Source organism: Hemiscyllium ocellatum, chromosome 28, assembly GCF_020745735.1.
Source record: "Hemiscyllium ocellatum isolate sHemOce1 chromosome 28, sHemOce1.pat.X.cur, whole genome shotgun sequence".
In the NCBI taxonomy this organism is placed as follows: Eukaryota; Metazoa; Chordata; class Chondrichthyes; order Orectolobiformes; family Hemiscylliidae; genus Hemiscyllium; species Hemiscyllium ocellatum.
The window spans coordinates 21,899,005-21,922,341 of NC_083428.1; the positions used below are offsets into that span (position 1 = coordinate 21,899,005).

General features: G+C 41.9%; 1 protein-coding gene across 5 annotated transcripts in view; it reads left to right on the forward strand.

Annotated features, from left to right (window-relative positions):
* LOC132828933 (phospholipid-transporting ATPase IC-like) overlaps window positions 1-17,079 on the forward strand; it is a 120,048-nt gene extending 102,969 nt beyond the window's left edge. For all 5 annotated transcript variants that reach the window (XM_060846143.1, XM_060846145.1, XM_060846144.1 and 2 more), the window contains exons 27-29: window positions 178-316; window positions 5,556-5,686; window positions 13,838-17,079. In XM_060846143.1, coding sequence (XP_060702126.1) covers window positions 178-316; window positions 5,556-5,686; window positions 13,838-14,083 — 516 coding nt within the window. In that variant the 3' untranslated portion in view covers window positions 14,084-17,079. The remainder of the gene's footprint in view (window positions 1-177; window positions 317-5,555; window positions 5,687-13,837) is intronic.
* The last annotated feature ends 6,258 nt before the right edge of the window (window positions 17,080-23,337 follow it).

A 23,337-nucleotide genomic window follows, 5' to 3' on the forward strand; every position in this document is an offset into this window, starting at 1 on the left:
CTTGATTGATTAGTATTTAGATATGAAATAATTCTCTTGTATATGTAGAGAGCTTTTTTTTCAAATGCTTAATTGTCTAAGTGAAAGCAATTTCATGCAGAAGTGTTGAAAAGTGAAGGTAGCTTGACTTCTGTAAATCTCTGAATAATTCAAGGTAATAATTTATTCTCTCAACAGGTTATGTTAGAGATTTCATACTGGACAGTTCCCACTGTTTTGTCTATCATCATCAGTCTTGCACTATACTTTTGCATCACCTTTCTAACCCAAAGCACCTTCTTGACTCAACGAGCACCAGATATGTTCGAGTTCCATGGTAAGAAAGTAACTTAATGTTTAGGTTTGTTGATACTTAACAGCAGATAAGTGAATTATTTTAGCAGTTTAGTCAATGCAAATTTGCAACTGATTGTAAGATTAGCTGATAGAATACAAATTTGTACCTCTGTTGCAGGTTTTTCACTGAATTCAATGGAGTTGAAGAGAATATTTTCTTAGCTTTGAGAAATCTTCCAGCATTTGTCACTCTCTCGTGCTTCAAATGACCTTAGAATCGTAGAATTGTTACAGTGTGGGAACAGGCCATTCAGTCCTACAAGTCCACACCGACCCCCCGAAGAATAACCCACCCAGACCCATTGCCTTACTACTCTACTTTTACCCATAACTAATGCACCTAACCGACAAATGCCTGAACACTATGGGCAATTTATACCAGTGGCCAATTCACCTAACCTTCATATCTCTGGAATGATATTTCTGTGGTTTCAACCAATCTTTCATGTTTATCCTCTTATTTTATTGTGTTATGGACTAAGCCAGACCACTTGGAACATTGTTAAGCAGGCAACCCCGGCCCATAACTTTACAATTTGTTTCGGTAAGCGTACAGTGAAAATTACCTGGAGTGAGGTAGCTAGGTTGACTACTAGATTTTAAAGCAGCCAAAAATGTATTCACAAATTTACACAGCAAAACACAAAGAACAGAATAAGGACACCCCCCCCCACAGAACTCAGTCTATCCAAACAATGGTGTTCCAAATATACACAACAGTCCCAATAAGCAAACTCCCTTTAAAAGCCAGTATAAATGGAACACATGCTTACAGGTTCAATTGAAAAGCAGAAAGAGAGAGAGTTTCCACGTAGCTCCCTGTTGAACTCCCAACCAGTTCAGGATTGAACTAAACTACTCAGCTAGAGAGCTGACCACTCCCTTTCATTATACAGGTCACTTCTAAAACATGACCACTTTGGCCTGAAGTCTCACCTGCTTAAATATAAACAAAAGGCCTCTCAAAATCCTTTTCATCTCTGTACCAAACCAGACTGTTCAGAGCCTGACCTGTTGAGAGCCCCTCTGACAAAAATCAAGGACAGAGTCTCCTTGAGCCAAGAGACAGCTTTTAGAAAAAAAGGGACTAGCTTTGTGACAATTGATCATTTTCAATCTGCACTAAAATGTTAAGAACATTTAAAGGAAATCACAAGAATAATAGCAAAATACTGTGGCTGCTGGATATCTGAAATTATAACAGAATGCTGGAAAAACTCAGCAGATCTGACGGTATCCACAGCAAGAGAAATAACATTAATGTTTTGGGTTGAAATACTTTTTTCAGAACTGAGTCTTTGCTCTTGTAACATTAACTCTGTCTCACTACCAATAAATGCTGAGTACTTCCAGCATTCTCTGTTTTTAGATTAGATTCCCTACAGTATGGAATAGGCCATTTGGCCCAACAAGTCCACACTGACTCTGCAAGGATTAACCCACCCAAACTCATTCCCCTACTCTATATTTACCCCTCTCTAATGCACCTAATACTATGGACAACTTAGCATGGCCAATTCACCTGACCTGCACATCTTTGGATTGTGGGAGGAAACCCACACAGACATGGGATGAATGTGGAAACTCCTGAGGCTGAAATCGAACCCAGGTCCCTGGAGCTGTGAGGCAACAATGCTAACCACTGAGCCACCATGCTATCCTTTATTTAAGTGGATCACATACTTTGTTCATCCTCCTGACTTTTAACTTTATATTTGATTGAACAATGAACACTGACATGATTGGAATGATGGGGGTCAGAGATTTATTGAGTCACAGTGTGAAGCAGCTGGATTAAAGTTCTCAGCAGTCATATCCTTTTCAGTTGGATATAAATTTTCAAAACACTTGCTCTCAGTGATTCTGGGAATAAACAGAGTTATTTAAATAGTGAAGCCCGATGTATGATTCCAGGTCAATCCTTAAATAGTAAAGTTCAGCTGGTTTTGTGCACATGGATCTTTGCTTCTGATAGCCTGATCCTCAGTCACCCCTGGCTGAGGGGTCAAGAGCAGGCATCGTTTGAACATTGTGCTCTTTTTATGGTACACCAGTGTTCCAGTGCCTCCAGTCTGGAAGGAGCCAGCACCAACTCAACTCCAACTAACAGCCTATTAAATGCTTCAAAGAGCTTGTTAATGAGTTATGGAGAGACAAAGGTGATTTTGAAATCACAGATAATCAGAAAAAGCATACATCTGCTGGAGGGCAATGCTTGGAACCAAAGAATCTTTGGTGAAATCTGAGTTGTGTGGCATTTTATTTTGGAGGGATTTTCTACATGAGGCCTAGAGGATTGTCTTACTGTCTCTTGTCAAACTGGCCACATTAATTACCCACTGCACCTCCATGGCATCTCGCATGCCTGATTCCCACCCCTTTTGATCACGGTCAGTGGATATCCTGGATTGACTTGCATCCTTGCGCCCATACCATCTTTAAAAATCCATTATGCACTCCGACAAGCACTGTCAGGTCAGAGCTGCCCTGCACAGTTCCTCACATTGGCCTTGGATAGGGGAGACAGGGGGTATCAACACCTAGCTTTGTGGGCAGGTTCCTGGGGGTCCTGCTGGGTGGGGTGATGCCAGCCTGGCCTGAGGAAGCCATGTAGCTCACTGCAATGTTAACCATCTGGAGGAATGCCCAGCACACTAGCAAGAAGATCACTGTCCTTTTCCACTCTGCCAAGGACTAAACGACCATCTTCTCTCCAAAAGCTAACAGTCACTTTGTCTCTGCTATTGCATCACCTCCCACCATGGTTCATGATCTACCATATTCATTATTGATTGTAATAATTTTCCTGTACACCGTCACCCACCCTAACCCTCGATACCACTAAGCATGCATGCCCTCTGCACTACCTACTCACTCGCTTGGGAAATCTCCACACCAGCACCAACAATAATAACTACCATCCACTTTCATCTCCCATATTACCTGTTTTTCCCTCTCTCTGTCTCACATTCCATGAGGAAAAGAGCCTACAATAGGGCAGAAAGAGTCAAGACAGATAGTGGACTGCCCAATATTTGGCTCTTCACCCCTTCTAAGTGGAGGATACTGACTCTGACCACCCTGTACAGGGTCTGGATTGGTATCAGTGGCTGCCCTTGACTTAACATGTTGGGAATCCCTGAGTGAAAGCTATCTCCTTTGACCTGACTGAGGCCTGCTGATAACAATGACATGCCTTCCTGCCTTTGTGTTTGCACTAAGAGGCATGATAATGTGACCATAGTGTCTCTATCTAAGGGGGTAAGATGCAAAAATGCAAGACAAGGTAATGCACAGCAGGGAAACTGTGAGCAACAAAGTAGGCTCAGAATGCCTGAGAGCAAGTGACGACCCTGGAGATGCAGTCTGGTTCAGTCCATGAGTTAAATACATGCCCCTGAGCACTCAGTGTCCTTGCTGCGACATTACAATGATAACTGCCAGTTCAACCCAAGATGTAACATTGAAATATAGAAGCATCCTGTAATCCCAATCACGATCAGGATCCTAATGTATCTGACTCAACCTCAGAGCTTTCTGTAATTCATGTGTGCACAGTGTGTTTTTTTGTGTGTGTGTGTGAGTATTTGTCAACTGCGTTTGTATGAACATTACTTACTTATCAGTCAGTCCTGTCACAGAGCAGGCATGCAGTAAGTACTTGCCATCGGGTTTGTTGGAGCTGGGAGACAACTATTCGGGAACAAAGAAGAAGAGATAACTAGATTTTTGAAGAGTAAAGGAGTTAAGGATTATGGTGAGAGGGTGAGTAAGTGAAGATGAGTGCTGAGTGAAAAGATCAGCCACGATCTTATTGAATGGTGGAGCAGGCTCAAGGGACCAGATGCCCTACTCCTGCTCCTATTTCTTATAAGACCATAAGACATAGGAGCACAACTTAAGCCATTCAGCCCATTGAGTCTGCTCCGCCATTCAATCATGGATGATAAGTTTGTCGATCCCATTTTCCCGCTTTCTCCCCGTAACCTTTGATCCCCTTGACAATGAAGACCTATCTATCTCTGTCTTCAATATGCTCAATGAAATGCTCAATTCCGAGAAGCAAGGTTTCCCCAGTTTTTTTGGGAACACTGCTATATGACCGCCTGAAAGATAATAGATTCTTGAAGGAAAATTCAGTCCCATATCCCCTTGCCTTTTCATTCTCCTCATGGGGAATATTGAGATTTAGAACAAAGAACAAAGAAAATTTACACTCCAGGAACAGGCCCTTCGGCCCTCCAAGCCTGAGCCAACCCAAATCCACTGTCAAAACTTATCACCCAATTCCTGAGGATCTGTCTCCCTCTGCTCCCTATCTACTCATGCATCTGTCCAGACGCACATTAAATTGATCTACCGTGCCTGCCTCTACTACCTCTGCTGGCAACGCATTCCAGGCACCTACCATCCTCTGTGTAAAGTATTTTACACGTGTATCCCACTTAAACTTTTCATCTCTCACCTTGAAAGTGTGACCTCTCATTATTGAATCCCTCATCCTGGGAAAAAGCTTATCTCTATCCATCCTGTCTATACCCTTCATGATTTTGTAGACCTCAATCAGGTCCCCCCACAATCTCCTTTTATCTAATGCAAACAATACCAACCTACTCACCCTCTCTTCATAGCTAGTACCTTCAGGCAACATCCTTGTAAACCTTCTCTGCACCCTCTCCAAAGCATCTACATCCTTTTGGTAATGTGGCAACCAGAACTGTACATAGCATTCTAAATGCGGCAAACCAAAGTCTTGCACAATTTTAGATTTATTACCGATCCCGATTTCCATTCGGAGTTAATGGCAAATCTTCTCTCTTGAGCCACAGTGACTCATTGAAAAGGAATTCCCTGACTTTAACCCAGCAATGATGTAAAGAACATTAAACATGCACCAAAGGTGGAATGTTTGACAACTTGACAGTGACATGATGCTCCAGTGCAGCTACTTTTGTTGTCCTTGCAGGCAGAGGAGGCAGCGGGGAGGAAGGTAGCAGCAAAGGAGCCCTGGTTCAGTCAGTAGAGTGCACACTGTGTGTAGTAAAGGCCACTAACCCAAAGGGGCTGGTGATGGGGGGAGCTGGTCAAACAAGCCGTCTGCTTAGTTAAATTTGTGTACGGTAATTCCATTGAGACAATTCAGAGCCTCCACAATAATCTGCAAATATGGTTAGTGTTAGAATTTTGAGTGCTTATTATTTTTGATTTTTACTTTACAGGAGCAGCATTAAATATTTTTAAACAGCCTTATGTCTGGCTCACCATCCTACTGACTGTTGCTGTAAATTTTATTCCTTCCATTACAATACGATTAATTTGGCGAGTCTTCCACTCCAAAACTGCTGGAAGAGTAAGTACTGTTGCTTTGAAATGTTCAGTGCATCTACTATTTCTAAAGTGATGGTGATAAAGGCAAGATATTGCTGATGCTGGAAATCTGAAACAAACACAGAGTGCTGGTAAAACTCAACAGGTCATAGAGTCATAGAGATGTACAGCACTGAAACAGACCCTTTCATCCAACCTGTCCATGCCGACCAGATAGCCCAACCCAATCTAGTCCCACCTGCAAGTACTCGGCCCATGTCCCTCTAAACCCTTGCTATTCATATACCCATCCAAATGCCTTTTAAATGTTATAATTGTACCAGCCTCCACCATTTGCTTTGGCAGCTCGTTCCACACATGTAACACCTGTTAGGTCTCTTTATATCTTTCCAGTCTCACCTTAAACCTATACCCTCTAGTTCTGGACTCCTTCACCCCAGAGGAGAGACTTTGTCTATCTATCCTATCCATGCCCCTCATGATGTCATAAACCACTATAAGGTCATCCCTCAGCCTCCGATGCTCCAGGGAAAACAGCCCCAGCTTATTCAATCTCTCCCCACTGCTCAAATCCTCCAACCCTGGCAACATCCTTGTAAATCTTTTCTGAACCCTTTCAAGTTTCACAACATCCTTTTGATAGGAAGGAGACCGGAATTGCACACAGTATTCCAAAAGTAGCGTAATCAATATCCTGTACAGCCACAACATGACCTCCCAACTCCAGTACTCAATACTCTGACTAATAAAGGAAAGCATACCAAATGCCTTCTTCACTATCCTATCTACCTGTGACTCTACTTTCAAGGAGCTATGAACCTGCACTCCAAGGTCTCTGTTCAGCAACACACCCTAGGACCTTACCATTAAGTGTATAAGTCCTGCTAAGATTTGCTTTTCCAAAATGCAGCACCTCGCATTTATCTGAATTAAACTCCTTCTGCCACTCCTTGGACCATTGGCCCATTTGATCAAGATCCTGTTGTACTCTGAGGTAACTTCCTTCGCTATCCAGTACACCTCCAATTTTGGTGTCATTTGCAAACTTACTAACTATAGCTCTTATGTTCACATCCAAATCATTTATATAAATGATGAAAAGTAGTGGACCCAGCACCGATCCTTGTGGCACTCCACTGGTCACAGGCCTCCAGTCTGAAAAATAACCCTCCACCACCACCCTCGTCTTCTTCTTTCGAGCCAGTTCTGTATCCAAATGGCTAGTTCTCTCTGTTTTCCATGAGATCTAACCTTGCTAATCTGCCTTCCATGGAACCTTGTTGAACACCTTACTGAAGTCCTTATAGATCACGTCCACTGCTCTGCACTCGTCAATCCTCTTTGTTACTTCTTCAAAAAACAATCAAGTTTGTGAGACATGATTTCCCACACACAAAGCCATGTTGACATCCCTAATCAGTGTTTGCCTTTGCAAATACATCTAAATCCTGTTCCCCAGAATTCCCTCCAACAACTTGCCCACCACCAACGTCAGGCTCACTGGTCTATAGTACCCTGGCGTTTCCATAGCACCTTTCTTAAGTAGTGGTACCACGTTAGCCCACCTCCAGTCTTCCGGCACCTCACCTGTCACCAGCATCACTTCCCTAGCTTCCACAGAGTTCTCAGGTGCACCTGATCAGGTCCTGGGGATTTATCCACTTTTATGTGTTTCAAGACATCCAGCACCTCCTCCTCTGTAATATGGACATTTGTCAAGATGTCACCATCTATTTCCCTTCAGTTTATATCATCCATAACATTTTCCACAGTAAATACTGATGCAAAATACTCGTTTAATATCTACACCACCTCCTGTACCTCCACACAAAGGCCGCCTTGCTGATCTTTGAGGGGCCCTATTCTTTCCCTAGTTACCCTTATGTCCTTAATGTATTTGTAAAAACGCTTTGGATTCCCCTTAACTCTATTTGCCAAAACTATTTCACATCCCCTTTTTGCCCTCCTGATTTCCCTCTTAAGTATACTGCCTTTATACTCTTCTAAGGATTCATTCAATCTATTTTGTCTATATCTGGCATATGCATCCTTTTTCTTAATCAAACCCTCAATTTATTTAGTCATCCAGCATTCCCTGCACCTTACCAGCCTTTCCTTTCACCCTGACAGAAATATACTATCCTTGGAGTCTCATTATCTCACTTCTGAAGGCTTCTCATTTTCCAGCCGTCCCTTTACCTGCAAAACTCTGCCCCCAATCAGCTTTTGAAAGTTCTTGCCTATTGCCATCAAATTAACCTTCCTCCAATTTAGAACTTCAACTTTTAGATTTGATCTATCCTTTTCCATCACTATTTTAAAACTAATGGAATTATGGTCGCTGGCCCCAAAGTGCTCTCCCACTGATACTTCAGACACCTGCCCTGCCTTATTTCCCAAGATTGGGTTAAGTTTTGCATCTTGTCTAGTAGATACATCTAGATGTTGAATCAGAAAATTTTCTTATACATACCAGTTCTAAAGAGGGACCACTCAAAACATCTCTCTCCACAGATGCTGCCAGACCTGGTATCGTGACTGGCTCAAATGCAATGAGGGATACATTGGGTTCCAAGAGATCAACTGTGTTAGGGGACTCTCTAATCCAAGGCACAGACAGATGTTTCTGTGGCCAGCAGTGAAAAATCAGAATGGTGTGTTGCCTCGCTGGAGCCAGGATCAATGATGCCTCAGAGAGGGTGCAGAATGTTCTCAAGGACCAGCAGGTCCTCTCCATCTAAATCCTTAACACTATGGCAGTCCCAGTCTATGTTTCGAAAGTTGAAATCCCCTACCATAACCACCCTATTATTCTTACAGATAAAGGAGATCTCCTTGCGCATTTGTTTCTCACTTTCTTGCTGTCTATTAGGGGGTATATAATACAATCCAATAAGGTGATCATCCCTTTCTTATTTCTCAGTTCAACTATTCCTCACTATCTCCCTGGGTTCCTCCCCCCCCTCCCCCCCCCCCGCCTTAATAGTTTAAATCCTCTTGAGCAACTCTAGCAAATCTCCCTGCCATCATTTTAGTCCCCTTCCAATTCAGGTGCAATCCATCTTTCTTGTACAGGTCACTTCTACCCCAGAAGAGATTCCAATGATCCAAAAATGTAAATCCTTCTCCCATACACCAGCTCTTCAGCCATGCATTCATCTGCTCTATCCTCCTATTCCTACCCTCACAAGCTCGCAGCACTGGGAGTAATCCAGATATTACTACCCTCGAGGGCCTCCTTTTTAAATTCCTGCCTAAATTTCTATATTCTTCCTTCAGAATCTCATCCTTTTCCCTTCTATGTCATTGATTCCAATGTGTACAATAACCTCCTGCTGGTCCCTCTCCCTCTTGAGAACATTCTATACCCTCTCTGATCCTGGCACCAGCGAGCAATACATCATTATGATTTTTTTTGCTGCTGGCCACAGAAATGTCTGTCTGTGCCTTGGGCTAGAGAGTCCCCTAACACAATTGATCTCTTGGAACCCAAGTACCACTCGTTGCATTTGAGCCAGTCTTGATACAAGGTGTGGCAACACCTGTGGAGAGAGAAACAGAGTTAATGTTTTGAATGGTCCCTCTTTAGAACTGATGATGATAACTGAAATAACTGCATAGAGGCTGGTATCCCGTCACCAAGTCACCCTTTATTTACTTGTGCACAGCACATTGGCTGTGGTCAGTCAGCTCAGAGTCAGTCTCCCGAACTGGGGAGATTCTAAATCCCATGTTTATATGGGTCAGCTTCCTAATTGACCAGGGTAAGAACCCCAATCAAGGATCTCATAGTCAATAAGATCTACCTGGTTTCAATCACTACAGTAATGCTTCTTTTAATTACAGTTAGATATTTTCATATTATGAATGTGGACAATTGAAGCTCATTCCTACTGTTTCTTCCCTCATCACAATAAAATATGGCTAAACTATTTGTCTGAAGGCAGCAACTGAAGCTAAGACTCTTCTGAGCAGTAGTCCGAAGGTGAATGCGGAACATTGTTTCCATACATCTCCTGGCTGCTTTAGGACAGTCAGCTCTGATAATGGATGGGGGAAACCATTCAAAAGTAGCATAGATGCAGAGCTCAGTTCCAAATGTTAATGATGGAACCAACACTTTCAGTAAGCACGTTACGGTGGATGTTAGAAATCTGAACTAGATACAAAAAAATGGTGCGAATACTCTGCTGGCTTGGCAGCATCCATGTAGGGAAAATCAAGCCAGGCATGATTTGCATTGAACTGGTGGTGGGAAGTGTCAGCCAGAGAGTCTAAGGCAATAAAAACAGAAAATGCTGCAGAAACTTAGCAGTTCTAGTTCCATCTGTGGAGAGATAAATAAAGTTCATGCTCTGAGCCCAGCATGATTTTTCTATGGAAGACAGTGGAGGGAAATCTCAGGATACTCCCCCAAATTCACAATATGTTAGTAATGCCACTGCTGTCTGCCCTGCCTGGAAGCCTGGTGGGTGTCAGGGTATGAGAGGGTCTGAGGGGAGGTGAGGGGGTGATGGAGGACGAGTTGTGGAGGGTCTGGCAAATTGTTAAAATCTGGGCATGCTCAGAGAATGGAGACGGGGGCTTGGTTCTGCTGACTGTAGGGACTGTGGGGGCAATTGAGGGATGGTAGTTGGAGGTGGTGGGTGGGGGAGGTGGGGGTGCAGGGGAAGGTAGCAGCTGCTACATCACAGTGTCTCATCCGTCAGCCACCTGGATCCAGGGGGGTATCTGTGAAAGCACTTTCTTCCTGAATCTCTTTGAGAAGGTTTTCCCCCAGTCACAGTCATAGAGTCGTAGAAATGTACAGCACAGAAACACATTCTTTGGTCCAACTCGTCCATGCCGACCAGATATTCTAAACTGATCTAGTCCAATTTGCCTACACTTGGCCCATATCTCTCTAAACCCTTCCTATTCAGATACCCATCCAGATGCCTTTTAAATGTTATAATTGCACCTACCTTCACCACATCCTCTGGCCTCTTGTTCCATACATGCACCACACCCTGCAAGAGGTTCCCTTCAGTTCCCTTTTAAATCTTTCCCTTCTCACCTTAAACCTATGCCCTCTAGTTTTGGACTCATGTAAACTGGGAAAAAGACCTTGACTATTTACCCTATTCATGCTCTTCATGATTTAATAAACCTTGAGTGATTAAAAGTTACTTTACACAAAGGATTGCTTTTAGTTTAGGTGCTTCCTGATGAACAATACATTGTGGAGGGAGCTATCCCACTGAGAATCGTTGTTGGGTTCTGAGACAAGAAACAGGGGAACTAGCCCTGAATTCTTTGGCACATATCCATTGATCCCCCTAATCTCTGATTACACTCCTAAATGAGCAGGCTCTCACTACTAAAAACCAAAACTTAAATCTGATACCAGCTATACAAGACCCACCCACCAAAGGAAATGCTATCAAGTCCTTTTATCACGTTAAATACCTCCTCCAAATTCTATACCAAGGATGCACAGACCACGTTTACAGAGCATGTCCTCGTAATGTAGCCTATTAATCCCTAGTATCATTCTGAAGAATCAGGGCTTCAACCTCTCTAAGGTCAATAGATTCTTCTGGAAGTGGGATGCCCAGAACTGAATGGTGTACTCCAGTGGGGTCTGATCAAGGCTCCATCCAAGGTCTGGAAATATGCTGCAAAGAGTAGCTTTCTATCAGAACCCCTTCTGAATGGTTTTTGTGTATAGTGTGGTATTGCTGATTCATTACTTACCTCTGAAATGGAAGCTTTGAGAATAACGATGAATAAACATGCAGACATTAATTATTGATTTATTGCAACAAATCTATTTTTTATTAAAACAAAAATGATTTTCTGAAAGATTCTATGTTACTTCATGGTAACTTCGTTGAGAGGATTTCCAGTAAAAGATAATCCCAGAGTGAATAGCAACAAGCCTTGGAACCTGATCATTAAGTTAGTTAACAAGAGTCATAGCTTAATCTTATGAAAGAAAACCGGGCAGGCCAACTCGACAGGCTTTATAACAGTTTAACTGTTATACTGTTATACTGTTCCATCATAGTTGTTATTATTACATCGTTACATGATTATTACAATATTATGTTGGCCCAAATCCTCCATTCTCTAGATTGTCAGAGACCAGACATACCATCCAAAATATGCAATGGAACCCCATAGCATTCCCAATGCACTGACTACGAGAATTGCCCAGAACATTTGAGCTTCCGAGGGGTAGATTCCCAGTTTCCTGGGACCCTGTGAAAATGTCTCTGACTCTAAAGTTGGAGAGTTCAAACTTATTTACCTAATGAGTTATGTAGGAACTGTTAAAGACAAACTCCTGGGTCCCAAGCAAATGACATCCCTTCCACCCCGTGACATTCGTAATCCCTCCAACACTCCCCACAACCTGACCTGACTAGACCCTACACCCCTGACTCAACCCTATCAAACCCAACCATACCTCATGACTTAATCCACCTATTCAGCTGCCAGAGTCAAAAAGTGTGGTGCTGGAAAAGCACAGCACGTCAGGCAGCATCCGAGGAGCAGGAAAGTCAACGTTTCAGACATTAGCTCTTCATCAAGAATCAGGAGGAGGAGTGCCAAGGGGGCTCAGAGATAAAAAGGACGGGCGTGGGGCTGGGAAAGTAGCTAGGAAGGCGATAGGTGGATGCAGGTGGGGGTGATGATAGGGTGGAGCAGAGAGGTGGAAAGGAAGATGGACAGGTGGGACAGTTCAAGAAGGTGGTGCCGAGTTGGATCTGGAATAATGTGGGAGTAGGGGAGATGAGGAAACTGTTGAAATCGATGTTGGTGCTCTATGGTTGGAAGATCCCAAGGTGGAAGATGAGGTGTTCTTTCTCCAGGCATCTGTCAGTGGATATGGCAGTGGAAGAGGCCCACGACTTGCATGTCCTTAGCAAAGTGGGAGGGGATGTTGAAGTGGTTGACCACAGGGTGGTGGGGTTGCTTGGTGCGTATCCCAGAGATGTTTTCTGAAACATTCCGTAAGTTGGCGTCCTGTCTCCCCAATGTAGAGGAGACCACATTAAGAGCAATGGACAAAGTAAATGAGGTGATTGGATGTACAGGAACATCTCTGCTAGATGTGAGGGGGGAGGTGTGGGTACAGGTTTTACACCTCTAATGGTGGCAAGGGAAAGTGCCAGGAGTGGAGGGTGGATTGGTGGGGGGTGTGGACCTAATGAAGGAGTCGCGGGGAAATGGTCTCTGAGGAGTGCGGATAAGGGTGTAGAGGGAAATGTACATCTGGTGGTGGGGTCTGATTATAGTGGTGGTAATGATGGGGGATGATGTGTTGTATCTGGAGACTGGTGGACTGGAAGGTGAGGACAAAGGGGTTCTATCCTTGCTGCGATTGGAGGGGTGGGGTTCAAGGGCAGAAGTGCAGGAAGTAGGGGAGATGCGCCATCCTAACTCTTACCCATTTCCTTCACCCTCTTTATGCGCTTACTCATTTACCTCTCCCATTTTCTACCTACACATTCATCCATCCATTTATTCCCCTATTTGCTAAATCATTCATTCACTAAGGCATTGAGAAACTTTGGGACCTTTAATTATTTCTCAGAATAGAGCAACAAGTGTTGTAAGGTGGTCTGGCATCTGGACCCAATCTCTTTGGTACTGCCTTCGAGGTATACTTCCCTGATAGATCTTCCATCAGAGATTCAGAATGCAATAGAGGGGGTAGCTTTTTGTCTGGCCATCATTGGAAACAGGGATTCCTAAGATGATCAGATAGTTTGAACCATTATTCCTGAAGAAATAGGTACTGATTGTCATGGGAACATACGTTCATGTCATTTCCACTGCTGCACTGCAGTTAGGTGCTGAGCAACAATGTGTTGGTCCACTGGTCACACAGAGAGCTGTTGGTAAAACATTGTATGAAGCTCCAGAGCCAAAAGACATTGAACACTGATCCACATCCTCTAGTTACTGTTAACGTGGTGAAGTTGAAAATTACCCCCAGTGTCTTAAAGCCACAGGCTAACAATGGATGTCAATACTTCACAGAGGATTCTGACTGTAAGTGAACTATCACGATTGAGAGAGGACCCCATTGAATTAATGTTTTTGATGCAGGATCTAAGTGGGTACATGTGAAGGAGAACGAGATCTTTCCATAATGTGTTCACATTTTTTTCATAATTTTCAGGCTACTTACGAAAATCTAAACAAAAGTCAGCACACATCAAATAACAAGGCCACTCACTTCAGAAGAGGTTCAACGCAACGCCGCTCCGCCTATGCCTTTTCACAGGACAAAGGCTACGCTGACCTCATCACCTCAGGGGCAAGCATCCGAAAGAAGAGGCCTGCTTCAGGTACAAACACAATAACAAACACATTCTCCCAAAGTATGCCTGAAGGAGAAACAGATGTGGTGCAGGAAAGATGCTGAAGTCATGCATTCACTAAGATGTTGGGAAATGTTCTGATACTGTTTCGAGGACCATTGTGGTAAATATTGAAAAGGCTAGGATTCTGACTGACTGAAGACTGTGCTAGGCCACACTAAGAGTCAGTTTTTTAGTTGCTGCAACTTGAATGAAACAGAGTGCCTTTCCTCCTGATCTGTTAGTGCCTATATATAATGTATTCTGTTATTTCAGTCTATTTAAATCTAGTTATGTGATTTTCTTTGACTGTTAATTTTTTGAATTTGTTCTGTGGTGCAACGGAATCTTTGATTGGATTTCTTAGTTTTGGTGTCTGAAAGCCAAAGCCCATTCAGGTTTCCAAACTTAAAGAAATTCAATTTATATAACTAGACCACTACAAAGAAACATTGCAATTATGTTTTCCTGTTGCCCTAGCAGTGATCACACACATGGTAAATACTTGATATATAACCTAAACTAAAGCATCTGTGATTAAGAGAGAAATTTTAACTTAATTCACTGGGTTAGGTGGGGTTCTGGCTTTTATATCCAGTATAACATTGCACTTCACCATCTTCAATAGGGAATAAAATTGGTGGGTATAAAGCCAATGTTGAACCTGATCCCTTTAGTTTCATGATGGGCAGGTAAGTTAGAAATACTTGTACATATTTAGTTCTCATTAAGGATTAACCTTCACTAGATCATCAAAACTCATATAACATAACAAACATAATGTTGTTAGACAACTAAATGTCAGGTATAGATCTATTCTTCACTAGCAGAGTAATGTCCAATAGAAATCTCTGACTAAGCACACGTTACCATGGTGACAACAATTAAGCAATATGACATTCAATACAAAGACGTATTGAATATTCATTCAACTTAAATCTACCAACTCACTGAGAAATTCTGTCTTTCAGCAAAGTTTGGAATTCTGATGTTAATTGAACAGACACATCAGATTTTAGTATCCTAAGTTTTTGACCGGCTGCACTGAATGTTATTTGGACTTCATCAGAGAGATTGCTGGGAATGTTGATGTCCACAGCAAGACATGCCAGGCCTGTCCATGCTCTGGTTTGCCGCATTCACTTGCTGGCCTGGAGCAGTTATTTCAATCGGTCGAGCTGATCTCAATGTCAACTCCCCTCTCTGTTTGATATTTTTGGTGTTTCCATGGTGTTATAGTTCCATGGTTTCATTTGACTCCATTTTAGCAGGCAGCCAGTAACTGAGGAAGTAAATGACACATCCTATGCTGTTCACACCTTTTCACAAACAAGGGTACAACCATGTTCAAATGCACATGCAGTCACTGTGTGAACATGAATATTGAGATATCGTGCTTAATAATAGTGTACGTTACCTACTTTTGTTAATTAAACATTTACTTTTCCCTGTCTGGATTCTTGATTCGCCACACATGGCGAGTGACAAACGTTTTGGACAACATTTCACTAAAAACAAAAATATTTGATGCGATAGCTCCAATACCTAAACCAAAAATGTTTAGATAAATGCTTTCTACTTCATGTACCATCATTACCAGGTAATCACTTCAAGTAATGTCTTAAGTTTAATCAGATGTAAATGTGTATTACGTTGCCAGAAATCTCTCCCAGTGTCTCTCTAATCATTTGATTGTTAATAGTATGCATTTCATTCAAATTGGCTCAATATTTGTAACAAAAATTGATGTTCAGGATTGCTGTTTGCACATGCATGCCAGCTTTATATCCGAAGTTCAAGTAACCCAAATTGGACCACTTATTGTCACTTCAAGACTTTAGTTCATTTCAACACTATTGGTATGGTATTCATTTTAGTAGCATGCCATTCATTTTGTCAATTATTATTATTAAAATTATCTCTTAAAATTTGCAAAATATAGTATTCCCTGAAGCAACCACATATTAAATAATGAGTCGAAGCTCAAACATGGACTCTCGGTGATTTATATGCCTCAAGCACCATCCGTTAGAAAACTTCAATAATGGATTTGCGTGAATGTAAATCCAAATCAATTTTTTTTATTATTATTGAACCTAAGGTTAAAAAAAAACAAAAGCATGATATGCCATGGAGAACTTTGTAATGTTCCCAGCGCTTCATTGTTCTGCAGCCTGGATGAACTTTGTGTTCCAATAGAGCATGCAGTCGGCCTTAAATGGTGATACCTTATAGGTACTGAAAATGAAAATGATCTCTCTCCCATTTGAGTAGAGCAAGTTTAGGAATGAACTCTTCCCTACTTCCAAGAACCTCTCCATGATCTGGTCATCATAGGACTCAATTATTTGACCAACTTAAACATTCTTATCCTCAAGTACAAAACATTGGATTTGTTTCAGAATTCACCAAACTCATATCTAGTTACAAGCTGACTTGTTTCTGAAATCAATTTGATCTTCATCTCCAGCACCCCCCACCCCTGACATGGTCAGAGCTAGTATCTGCAGATTGGAGTATGGTTTGGGAGATGCTTTATTATTGACCTTTATGTAGTACATTATTTGAAATGAAAAGAAATCTGAACACTCCATATTATTTTTAAATAATGCCATTAGAATTCATTACACAGAGACTATATTGTATTTTTGATATTTTTATATTCAAACTGTTTATTCATAAAATGATTTTACTGTAAATGTGCAATGAATAAATAGGCTACAGCAACTGTTAACAAATCCATATGAGACATAGATTGAAGATATTTGGATGAACCGTGTATTTTGTCTGAAAGAAGATATTATCACTGTGAAAAATCCTTGACAGATGTGCTGTTACAGTAGTAGAAATTGTGAGCAGCACTGTTCTTATGGAAACACTTGATGCAATTTTACCAAATTTTTCTGCAATGTATTTCCTCACAAACGGCAATCTGTACAGGAACAGTGCTGACTGTAATTTGCACTCTCATATCTATGTATATGAAAACAAATTGTAATGAGACATTACACTGTGAAATTGCTCACTTCATTTGGGTAAATAGTGTTCTGTTAAATAAATGACTGAGATTATAAAACCATTTTATGCTGTTGTCTACCAATCAATCTTTAAGACAAAATCTTCAGGGTGCAAGTTCTTTTTAAACCATGTCAAGAATGTCCACATTCTTGTCCTCATAGACAATAGCATAATACAAAGCCTTAGGCCATATTCAAAGTTGCAATCAATGATCCCATTAATTTGTTTCTTTCCCAGTCTGCTGATCACATCAGATCTTGATCTTCTGATCTAGGGTTTTTCTCTCCAATAAGGCAACAACACTTAATATAGCATTATGCAACTTCGTGCTCCAGAAAATTCAAACAAGGTCAAGTCAGCAAATAAGAAAAATGAGAACAAACAAGATTGTTTTGATTAGGCTTTGAGGATTGGATTACTGGGTTTGAAGCCACTTGTGGCCAAAGAGCCTCAGGCCAAGCCCCAGGCCTGGACTCATCCTCACCAATATGATGGCAAGGGGAGGAGAAATAAATGGAAACCTCCAGTTCACTATTCACAGATCCTGTGGGTGTTGTGGAAATATTCATTAACATGCAGTTTGGGGGTTTAAGTGTTATTTGTTCACGCAGTATTCCTGGAAACACCTGAATGCCACATCATTCACACATTATACACTCAAAAAAGATACACTTGAAGATGATACATGTGTTAAATCAAAAAAATAATTAGCTGTTCTCAAGCTTGGCTAGGTACCAATCATTATGAGTAGAGAAAGGAGTGAATTTCCAATTGTGGATTATAATTCAGATGGATTTAAATTGCTGAAGTCAGATATTAGACTATTGTAGGATTTCTTTGCAGAGGTAAATGTTCACATTTTGTGAAGCTGAGCATTTGTGATTTTTGTATCAGAAGGTCACATTTCTTTACAGATGGACTTGGAGTTTTGGAACCAGGCAGGGATGCTTTTTAAAAACCTTGTTACCTCGCAATTCTTAAAACTAAAGATAACACTGCTCTTTCAGCATGCACTGTTTTCCAGTGTCTCCTGAAGATTGCCCAGGTCTTTTCCTGGATCTTACAATAATTAAGGATTTCATTATTAGAGACCAGTTTTCATCACATGATCAACGTGCATTGTCCATCCAGAATAGTTTCAGGCTCTAAGGCCATTGATATACAGTGGGAGATAGATGGTATCACACTTACTTTGTACAGAGCTATTCCCTTCAGCTGTCTTCTGTGAAGCAGTGATCTTGGAGAGGAGAAGTCTAGAGTTCATTGATTCGTGTTTGAAAAGCACTTTGCAATTCAAACTAAAACAGAAATGACTGTCAAAGCTTAGCAGGTCTGGCAGCATCTGTAGAGAGAAATCAGAATTAACATTTCGGGTCCAGTGACCCTTCCTTAGAACTGAGGCTCAAAATGGAGTTCTGGGGAAGAGTTACTGGACCTGAAATATTAACTCAGATTTCTCTCCGTAGATGCTACCAGACCTACTGAGCTTTTCCAGAAATTTCTATTTTTGTTGCTGTTTCAACATCTGCAGTTCTTTTGGTTTTTATTTTGCAACTCAAACCTGGCAGATGTGCATTTGTCTTCAGATATCTATTTCCAGGAGGAGGCCTCCACTCAGAGGTTTGATAAAGTCTGTATTGAATAGGCAAACACTACCTGACCCATGGCAGCCATCTTGTGAGTGTTCATTGTAAAATATAAAAGACAATTCCAGAAGTTTCAACAGTAACCTCAATGTCTGCAGAAAGAAATAGTTACATTTGTCGCTAATTGAAATTTCTTAGTGTTTCACACAATGCAGCAAAGGAAGTTTACATGCAGCAAAGGAAATTACTTTTGGCAAAATTTGGTGTAAAAAAAATGGTGAGGATAATGGTGATTGCTGTTATTCAGATGGAAATGACATAGCAACCTCAGACAAATGGCAGGTGCACAGTCAATTTGGAAATTGAACAGTAGTTCGATTTGCACACCTGCACTGTTAACTTTGCGAAGTTATCACCTTGTTGTCTGCCTTTCTATTTATATCTGTTGATTGGTGTCAATATTGCTATGTTTGTTTAGATAGGAAACAAACCTCATCACAGAAAGTTAGTTCTTGCTATTTCCTGTCTTAAATATCTTTTTAGTGGCACGGTGAATACTTGACATCCTGTTGTGAGAAGGTAAGTTTCCCAAAACAGCGTTTCTTTGCTTCTAATTTAATCCTGAGAATTATTCCAGAGACTGAGAGACTAACCCATGCCTCCTCCTATGAGTCAGTCAGCCTGCTGGCCACCTTTTCCACCATAATGTACTGGAATAAATGCTGTCCCTTATTTCCCTTAGGTTGCCAATATTAGCCGATACTTTCAGAAACTTGCTATGCAAACAGCTTGAAACTGAAATGTACAAGGGCAAGTTTAAGTAACATTAAAAACTACTGGATGCTACAGCAAAAATTGGCTCAAACATATGGCAAAATCACTTTTTGTAGTGTGGTGAACTAAAGCAAGTCTAAAGCAATAAATATGATAATTCATTTTATTGTGTAAAGTTCGAAAACGAAGAAAAACAACTAGGATTTAACTTCTCCTGACCATTTGACAGCCACTGAATTATTTTGGAAGTGTAGCCATTGTTAATTTAAACTGGACCATCGTAATATTTTGTGTACTCTTAAAAAGAAGCAGGTATTTTTCTTACGTTGAATTCCTTTTTCCTAATAGAGTCATAGAGATGTACAGCATGGAAACAGACCCTTCGGTCCAACCCGTCCATGCCGACCAGATATTCCAACTCAATCTAGTCCCAGCTGCCAGCCCATACCCCTCCAAAGCCTTCCTATTCAGATATCCATCCAAATGCCTCTTAAATGTTGCAATTGTACCAGCCTCCACCACATCCTCTGGCAGCTCATTCCATACACGTACCACCCTCTGTGTGAAAAAATTGTCCCTTAGGTCTCTTTTATATCTTTCCCCTCTCATCCTAAACCTATGCCCTCTAGTTCTGGACTTGCCCACCCCAGGGAAATGACTTTGCCTATTTGTCCTATCCATGCCCCTCATAATTTTGTAAACCTCTATAAGGTCACCCCCTCAGTCTCCGACGCTCCAGGGAAAACAGCCCCAGCCTGTTCAGCCTCTCCCTGTAGCTCAGATCCTCCAACCCTGGCAACATCCTTGTAAATGTTTTCTGAACCCTTTCAAGTTTCACAACATCTTTCCGATAGGAAGGAGACCAGAATTACACGCAATATTCCAACAGCGGCCTACCCAATGTCCTGTACAGCCGCAACATGACCTCCCAACTCCTGTACTCAATACTCTGACCAATAAAGGAAAGCATACCAAACGCCTTCTTCACTATCCCATCTACCTGCGACTCCACTTTCAAGGAGCTACGAACTTGCACTCCAAGGTCGCTTTGTTCAGCAACACTCCCTAGGACCTTACCATTAAGTGTATAAGTCCTGCTAAGATTTGCTTTCCCAAAATGCAGCACCTCGCATTTATCTGAATTAGGTCTTGTCTGCTAGTTATATAGTCCAGGAAATTTGGGCCATACTTCCATTTCCAGATGGAAATGCCAACTATAATTTTCAAATTTACAGTGTTGTTAGGTGCAATTTCCATAATAAAGATGAACTGGGACTATTAACTCCATTTATACAATGTATCATCAGCAACTATGCAGGTGTAAGACTACAAGATCATAAGACATAGGAGGAGAAGGTCATTCAACCGATAGAGTCTGCTCCACCATTCAATTGTGGCTGATAAGCTTCTCAACCCCATTCTCCTGCTTCCCCCCCATAACCCTTGAACCCCTTCACAACCAATTACCCAACTATCTCTGACTTAAATACACTCAATGACATGGCCTCCAGAGCCTCTGTGGCAGTGAATTCAATAGATACACCACTGTCTGGCTAAAGAAGTTTCTCCTCACCTTCATTCTAAAAGGTGTTCCCTTTATAATAAGACTATGCCCTCCAGTCCCAGTCTCTCCTATCAATGGAAACATTTTCCCAACATCCACTCTGTCCAGGCCATTCGGTATTCTGTATGTTTCAATTAGATCCCCTGACTTACTTCTAAACTCCATTGAGTATAGACCCCCAGAGTCCTCAAACATTCCTCAGATGTTCAGCTTTTCATTCCTGGGACCATTCTCGTGAACCTCTTCTGAACATGTTCCAGAGCCAGTAAATCCACACTGGTCCACATTACCCTCCGAAGAGTAACCCATCCAGACCCATTCCCGTAACCTACATTTACCTTGAGAGAATCCTGGAATAGAATTCCCAACTCTCTTTTCACTTCAGAGTTCTGAATTTTCTCCCCATTAGAAAATAATCCATGTTTCTATTCTTCTTACCAAAGTGCATGACCTCTCACTTTCCCACGTTGTACTCCATCTGCCACTCTTCGAACCGGTCCAAATTCTTCTTCAGCCTCCCCGCCTCCTCAATACTACCTGTCCATTTATGTATTCTTGTATCATCTGCAAACATAGCCAGAATGTCCTCAGTCCCTTCATCTAGATCATTAATGTATAAAGTGAAAAGTCGTGGTCGCAACACTGACACTTGCAGAAACCACTTGTCACTGGCCCAAATCCTGAGAAGGACTCTTTTATCCCCACTCTCTGCTTTCTGCCAGACAGCCAAACGTCTATCCATGCCTCTAACACCATGGGCCCTTATCTTACTCAACAGCCTCTTGTGCAGCACCTTGTCAAAAGTCATCTTGAAGTCCAGGTAGGTAACACCCATTGACTCTCCTTGATCTAACCTAATTGCTAGTTCCTCAAAGAATTCTAGCAGATTGATGAAACGATGCTGACTTTGCCTTAATTTACCAAACACTTCCAATGCATTCAGAAATCTCATCCTTCATAATGGGCGGCATGGTGGCACAGTGGTTAGCACTGCTGCCTCACAGCGTCTGAGACCCGGGTTCAATTCCCGACTCAGGCAACTGACTGTGTGGAGTTTGCACGTTCTCCCCGTGTCTGCGTGGGTTTCCTCCGGGTGCTCCGGTTTCCTCCCACAGTCCAAAGATGTGTGGGTCAGGTGAATTGGTCATGCTAAATTGCCCGTAGTGTTAGGTAGGGGTAAATGTAGGGGTATGGGTGGGTTGTGCTTCGGCGGGTCGGTGTGGACTTGTTGGGCCGAAGGGCTTGTTTCCACACTATAAGTAATCTAATAATAGTCTCCAAAACCGTACCAATGACTAAGGTTAAGCTAATCAGTCTGTCATTTTCCACTTTTTGCCTTACTCCCTTCTTAAACAGGGGTGTCATGTTAGCGATTTTCCAGTCCTGGGGGACCCTCCCTGACTCTAACGATTCCTGAAAGATCACTACTAACACTTCTACTATTTCTTCAGCTATGTCCTTTAGAATCCTGGTGTGTAGTCCATCTGGTTCAGGCCATACAGATTTTCCAGCATCTCCTCCTTGATGGCCACCATATGCAGCTCTGCCCCCGACTCTCTTGAACGTTTGGGATATTACTCGCGTCTCCCACCGTGAAGACAGATACAAAGTAATTATTCAGTTCCTGAGTCATTTCCTTGCTCCCCACTACTATCTCTTCAACGTCATTTTCCAGCAGCCCAATGTCCACTTTTGCCTCCCTTTTGCCCTTTATATATCTAAAATAACTCTTACAGTCTTCCTTTATATTACTGGCTCGCTTACCCTCATATTTACACTTCTCCCTTCTTATTTTTTTTTGTTGCCCTCTGGTCTTTATAAGAGTCCCAATCCTTTGGTTTCCCACTGCCCTTCACCACATTATATGCTATCTCTGACATCCCCTAATCAGTCATGGTTGCCTCACCCTCCCTCTCAAATTGCAGAGTAAATTCAATCATGTTATGATCACCACCATAAGCTCCCTTATCAAGTCTGCCTCACTGCACAACACTGAGTCCAGTATTGCCTGTTCCTGAGTGGGCTGCACCATAAGCTGCTCCAAAAAGCCATCGCATGGACATTCCACAATTTCCTTTTCTTGTAATCCACTATCAACCTGATATTCCCAGTCCACCTGCATATTGAAATTCCCCATGATCACTGTAACTTTACCTTTCTTACACACCTTTTCTGTCTCCTGGTGTATCTTGCATCCCAGCTCCTGACTACTGTTTGGAGGCCTGTACATAACTCCAATTATGGTTTTTTTTGCAGTTCCCCAATGCTACCCACACAGATTCTACACTACCTGACCCTACTTTGTTTCTTACTATTGGTTTAATTCCATTTTTGACTCATAAGGCAACCCCAGCCCCTCTGCCTACCTGCCTATCTT